At 44.1% G+C, this 5,930-nt stretch overlaps 1 protein-coding gene across 1 annotated transcript in view; it reads right to left on the reverse strand.

Annotated features, from left to right (window-relative positions):
* Positions 1–1,341: 1,341 nt before the first annotated feature.
* cwc27 (CWC27 spliceosome associated cyclophilin) overlaps positions 1,342–5,930 on the reverse strand; it is a 62,365-nt gene continuing 57,776 nt past the window's right edge. The window contains exons 14-15 of the mRNA XM_079523749.1: positions 1,783–3,884; positions 1,342–1,552 (exon numbers count right to left, since the gene is read on the reverse strand). Coding sequence (XP_079379875.1) covers positions 3,719–3,884 — 166 coding nt within the window. The 3' untranslated portion in view covers positions 1,342–1,552; positions 1,783–3,718. The remainder of the gene's footprint in view (positions 1,553–1,782; positions 3,885–5,930) is intronic.

A 5,930-nucleotide genomic window follows, 5' to 3' on the forward strand; every position in this document is an offset into this window, starting at 1 on the left:
GTCCAAAGCCCTCCTCTGAGACAGTGTTTCAAAGTCGTCCTTTTAAGTATACAGTACTTGAGTAAACATACTGAGGCCTACTACTTAGTTACTGTCACCACTGGGAGTGAGAGGAAGGCCAGCGGTCACAGATATGTTCATGTCAGTGTGAGGAAATTGACTGTTTTGCGTGGTTGATTTACAACACAGTTTAGAGGTTCATTCTTGGAGATGAGTCAAGGTGAAAATGTTATTGAATTGTTTTTTAACACAAATCTTCTCCTCTGGGGGGGTCCCCGGCACAAAACAAAAATATAAATCAATGGTGGTGGGGGTCCTTGACTTTTGGTTTGAGAATTAAGTGCTCTAGTTCCACTGGTGCAGTATGAGGCTCCTACCCGACAGAGACAAAATAGTTTTCAAATACACTATTTGCTCTGAGATGTAGTGGATGAGGGTACAAAATATTGGAACATTTATAATCTTTAAGGAAAAAGCACTGCCAGCAGCAAAGCGTGGACAGCGCGGTATTTCCTGCTTTGAGCAGCAGGGCACAGCAAGCCTGGGGAATGTTAAGTATTCTTCTGCTGCACAGTGACATTGTCTTGTCCTCTCTCTCTCTCTTTCATCTGTATTCTGGACATCAGTGATTCTTAAACATTTATTTTCATTTCAAGAACCCCCACTTCGATATGCATTGTTAGGCCACGGACCCCCATTTGATACGATCCTGAATTCAACGCTGCAAAACCCACAGTGTTAATTCAACTCTGAGAGTGTACGAAATTACCAATGGAACCAAATGGACCCGTGAGTGTTGAGTACACCAGGGGTTCTCAACCCGTGGGTCGCGACCCCTCGGGGGGTCGCCAAATTATTTTGGGGGGTCCCCAAAATATTTTCAAAAAAAAAAAAAAAAAAAGATTTTTTAAATTTGATTTTCACGATTTTTCAAAAATAGCAGACCTACAAGTTCATAGCGCGCCACTCGGTGGCGCGCTATGAGCTTGTAGATCTGCTATTTTTCAATAGCTAAATTATAACAATGCTTAAAACATCAAAAGGGGTTCCCGCCCAAAATGGTTTAAGGTTATTGTAGCAGTCAATTTATATTGGGGGTCGGGAGGGGGCGGGGCGGGGGTCCCGAGACATTGCCAAAAACGTTGAGAACCCCTGGAGTACACTCTCAGAGTTACATCTTTTTTTTTGGAGTCAGGAACTTACACCTCCCGAAATCCGAGGCAAGATGCCGTCGTAGGTTATGTCGATTATGCAAAAAATTATAGCGATTAGACGAGTAAGTAATAATTGTCGACAGCCCTAGGCGTTTATTCTCTGGTCATTTTCACAGTTTGTTCCAGACTGTATGACGGAAGCATTAGAAAATTGTGGAAGGCAACAGTCTGGCCACGTGAACCACTCTCAGAGTTACAGACCCTCCCGTAAGAGACTCTGTTGGGTGAGGAACTAGCAACCATGTTATTGTTTCCATGACACCACCTGGCACCCCCTCAGCGATAATCACCCTGTCGGAGATCATCAGTCATTACCCCCATACTGTATGTCAGGGGTTCTCAACGTTTTTGGCCGGGGACCCCCGAAAATGCTTTGGCAACGTCTCGGGACCCCCGCCCCGCCCCCTCCCGACCCCCAATATAAATTGACTGCTACAATAACCTTAAACCATTTTGGGCGGGAACCCCTTTTGGTGTTTTAAGCATTGTTATAATTTAGCTATTTAAAAATAGCAGATCTACAAGCTCATAGCGCGCCACCGAGAACCCCTGCTGTATGTGGTGGAACAAGAATTAAAAACAAAACAAAACACCAAAATTAATTAGCAATTCATTTACTAATGTGTCCAAATATGATAACGTGAAACCACAATTACCCCTAAATATGAAGCATGACCGAAGTCAATCCGATCCAGTCATTTTACAAATTCGCTTTCAAAAGGAAAACCACATATCTGTGTAAACAACAGTAAAGACAAAGTCAACAATCAAATGTATAAACACACTTTACTACGCCCATACAGTACACACAGTACATATACTATATGCATATACAGTCTTGGTAGGCAGCAGACTGAGCATTTCATCATACACACAACTGACAGAATGACAGAAGCCTTCGCACCGAAAATAGCCGATCTACAATAGCCAATCTACAATAGCCGATCCGATCTACAATAGCCGATCTACAATAGCCAATCTACAATAGCCGATCCGATCTACAATAGCCAATCTACAATAGCCGATCTACAATAGCCGATCTACAATAGCCAATTTACAATAGCCAATCTACAATAGCCAATTTGAATAGCCGATCTATTATAGCCAATCTACAATAGCCGATCTACAATAGCCAATTTGAATAGCCGATCTATTATAGCCAATCTACAATAGCCGATCTACAATAGCCAATTTGAATAGCCGATCTATTATAGCTGAACTATAGGCGATCTACAATCTTGTAGATCGGCAATTTTTGGGAGTGAGACACCGTCACGTAACAGAGTAGAACTTATTCCCGTCACAGTGTATACAGAACTCTGGTCAGAATGCTCTGATGCAGATGTTGGAGACAGCAGAATGTTGGATGGTCATTCACCACATTCCAGGGCAAGCGTCCACTCACTTCAACTACAGGGGTGTGTGTTTGTGTGTGTGTGTGTGTGTGTGTGTGTGTGTGTGTGTGTGTGTGTGTGTGTGTGTGTGTGTGTGTTGGGGGGGGGGGGGGGGTGAGTTGGGTCCGCATTTCAAGTCGTCACGGTAAATTTATGTCCTGTTGTACGAGGGTGTTGCGTGGCGAGAACCAGTGTTGATTTTGACAGCACATTTTGATTTAGTTTTAGTTATATAAAAAAGTCATACTCATATTTTGGTCACCTGAAATGTTTTAGTTTTAGTCTAGTTTTAGTCGACTAAAAACATCATAAGATTATAGTCGACTAAATGTACAGTTGATTTTGTCGGTCCATATTACCTGATTTTACACTTGGTTGCGTGCTGTAAATAGCCGACCTGCAAGCTCAAAACGCACTGTGAGCTAGTTGTAGATCATCTATTTTCAGAGTGCAAACAAACATAAAATTACTTGTCTTTTAGTTCTATTGGAACTTTTCTCCACTAGTCGTGAGTCGTGACAGACTGAAAAGAGGGTGCTGTTTTTCCTTTGTTGTGTTAATGTGTTCCCAGATTGCTTCTCCACTAGTGCCTCCCTAACATTTTAGTCTAGTTTTTATTTGACGACGAAATTGTCAAAATATTTAGTCTTCATCATAGCTTAGATTCTTTTTACTATTAGTTTGGTTTTCATCTGTGAAAAAAGGTAGCCGATTTTTTGTCAGTAATAGTCGATAAAATCAACACTGGCGAAAACTAAGTCGAGCTACGAGCTCACGCCGCATGGCCTGCCCCGCGGCAGTGAGGCAGAAGTGGCAGAGCAGAGCTAGCCGAAAAGAGTGGATCTACAAGCTCACATTGCCGACGCCCGCTCCTCTCCAGAGTGTGACCTTGTATTAATCGATCGCTATATCTGCCGCCCGTACAAGTACGCGAGAAGACCATACTACATGGAGCTTGTAGATCTGCTATGATCTCACCCCCACGTGACACTGTCGTAAAGACCGGGAGGGGTGGGGGGGTCTATAAATCTAGGCTCGGTACAGTCCCGTCCGGTTGCTTCTTCGACTCCCCTCCTCCCCTCCCCCCCCCCCCTCCTATCGTGACCTCCCTCAGATCTTGGCCTTCTTCTCCTTCATGATCTTCTTGCTCTCCTCACGCCTCCTCTTGTTGACGGGGTTGCGAGGATCGTAGATCTCGAACGTGTCCGCGTCCTGTATGGTGGCGTCTTTGACTTTCCTTTGGCTCTGTTCGTCAAACTGCAGCACGTGGGACATCCTGCAACATCAAGGAGAGAGAGAGAGAGTGAGTGAGAGAGTGAGAAAGAGTTCAAAGGGACAGCGATAACGCCGTTTCTGAACCACTAAATCACTGTTTCCCAAACAGTGGGTCAGGACGCGGACACAGTTTTATGGGTCCCTTTATTTTTTTCGTTTCCGACATTTTGTTTTGAATTATTATTAGTTCAAAGCTTTTTCAAAACAACATTCCCCCCCAAAAAGCATCATTTTTAATGAATTAACAAAAAAAATTACTATTCTTTTCAGAAATTTCAAATACAAAGAAATCAAATACAAATCTAACAAATTCCATAAATTACAAAAGTAGTAGTAAGTAGTAGTGAAAATAGCCAGTAAATTGGCTATTTTCACTAGTTTGGGTCCTGGGGAGACACCAAATTTCTCTTTTGGGTCACGGGTTAAAAAGTTTGGGAACCACTGCACTAAATCACTGCTCCTCTCTGATCTTGCAAGGCAAGGGTTCTGTCTTTGAAAGATGCAATCGGTAGCCGTAACCGCACGCACGCACACACACGCAAATTCTAGGGCAGTGGTTCTCAATCTGCGGATCGGGACCCCAGATTGACAGTGAAGTGACAATATAAGGACTCAAAAGACCATTTTAATACCTCAAGAAAGAAGAGGTGGGGGTCCCCGGGAGGTCTGCGGAAGTTCCAGACCCACAGGAAAGCGGCCAGGGTGGGCCCAACATAAGAGTGTACCTCTTCATTTGTATACTGTTAGAGTTACAGACCTGTAAGGGTCCATTACGCTCCATTTGTACACTCTCAGTGCTACAGACCTGTAAGGGTCAATTTATGCGCAGTAGTGTCTGTCACCCCGTGCACAAGCTTGTGTGTCGAGCCCATTGGACAAAGCAAATTTCGCTTGTTCATGTATCCGGCACCAGCTACAGTAGCTGATCGGCCAGCATGTTCAATGCGCTTCAGTTCTCCCTCTCGGTCCTGGGGGCTTGGTTTGTACACTCTCAGAGTAAAATGAACACTGTGGATGTTACATTTTCCAGCGTTTACATTTGTGTGTGTGTGTGTGTGTGTGTGTGTGGGGGGGGGCCTAAAGCATATCAAACTGGGGGTCCTTCAATTTAAGAAGTTTGCGAACCCCTCTGTTATGGCGTCAGTTCACCTCCAAGTGTGTTTATGTATGTGTATGTGCAAGTATGCATGTATGTGTGTGTAAGTATGCATGTGGTGGTGGTAGCGCCGCATATTCTTGGTACGTGTGTTCCGTTTGAAATCGGCGGGAGTCGTGACAGCTCGTCTAGGATGTCACGGCTAGACTCTGGCAGACCCGGAGGAGTCCCGCCGTGCGAGCGGGGACGCCGGGGATAATTTGTCTAGCAGTCTCGGTGATGACAGCCCGCCCGCCCGCCTGCCGGCCCACACTGCCCAGACGTACACACGGCCTGGCCCGGGACGGGACGTACTGTAGAAGAGTAGACAGTGTGTGGTATAAAAGTACTCAACCCCCAGTACTCGAGTCAAAGTACACTCTGGGTCAATTTACTCACCTAGAGCAGTAGTTAGAGATAGTTAGCGAAATGTGTGGCAATTCTGCAAAAAAAATGCTTAACACTAGCTTTCTTCACAAATGTGTTCATAAAAGGTGTCTACTATCACATATCAATTTGTTCCAACCCAACTCCCTTGGGAAACTTTGTGACAGCTGCTGAAAGTAGGGGTACCATTAACAACCAATATAAGGCAAAATTTCCAAAATGTCATTATGCTTCAAGTAGCATGTGACGTGTCAAACTAGAGGTTTTTCATGATTCTGAATCCATTGCAAATCCACTTGCTGACCTCATCACATTAATTGTGACGGCTCTGGCCATTTTTAGGCTTATGTAAAAAACAAAAAAAACAATGCTGGGTCAGAGTCCCAATCCTGGCAGCCTTTGTCAATCCCCATCTCTCTCCCCGTTTCCTGTCTGACTTCTCTTCACTATCAATAAAGGCATACAAAGCAAAAAATAATAATAAAAAAATAAAGAAAAACGTTACTCTGTCAATTGTGTACTGGA

The sequence above is a fragment of the Electrona antarctica genome (assembly GCF_951216825.1).
Source record: "Electrona antarctica genome assembly, chromosome: 16".
Classification (NCBI taxonomy): Eukaryota; Metazoa; Chordata; class Actinopteri; order Myctophiformes; family Myctophidae; genus Electrona; species Electrona antarctica.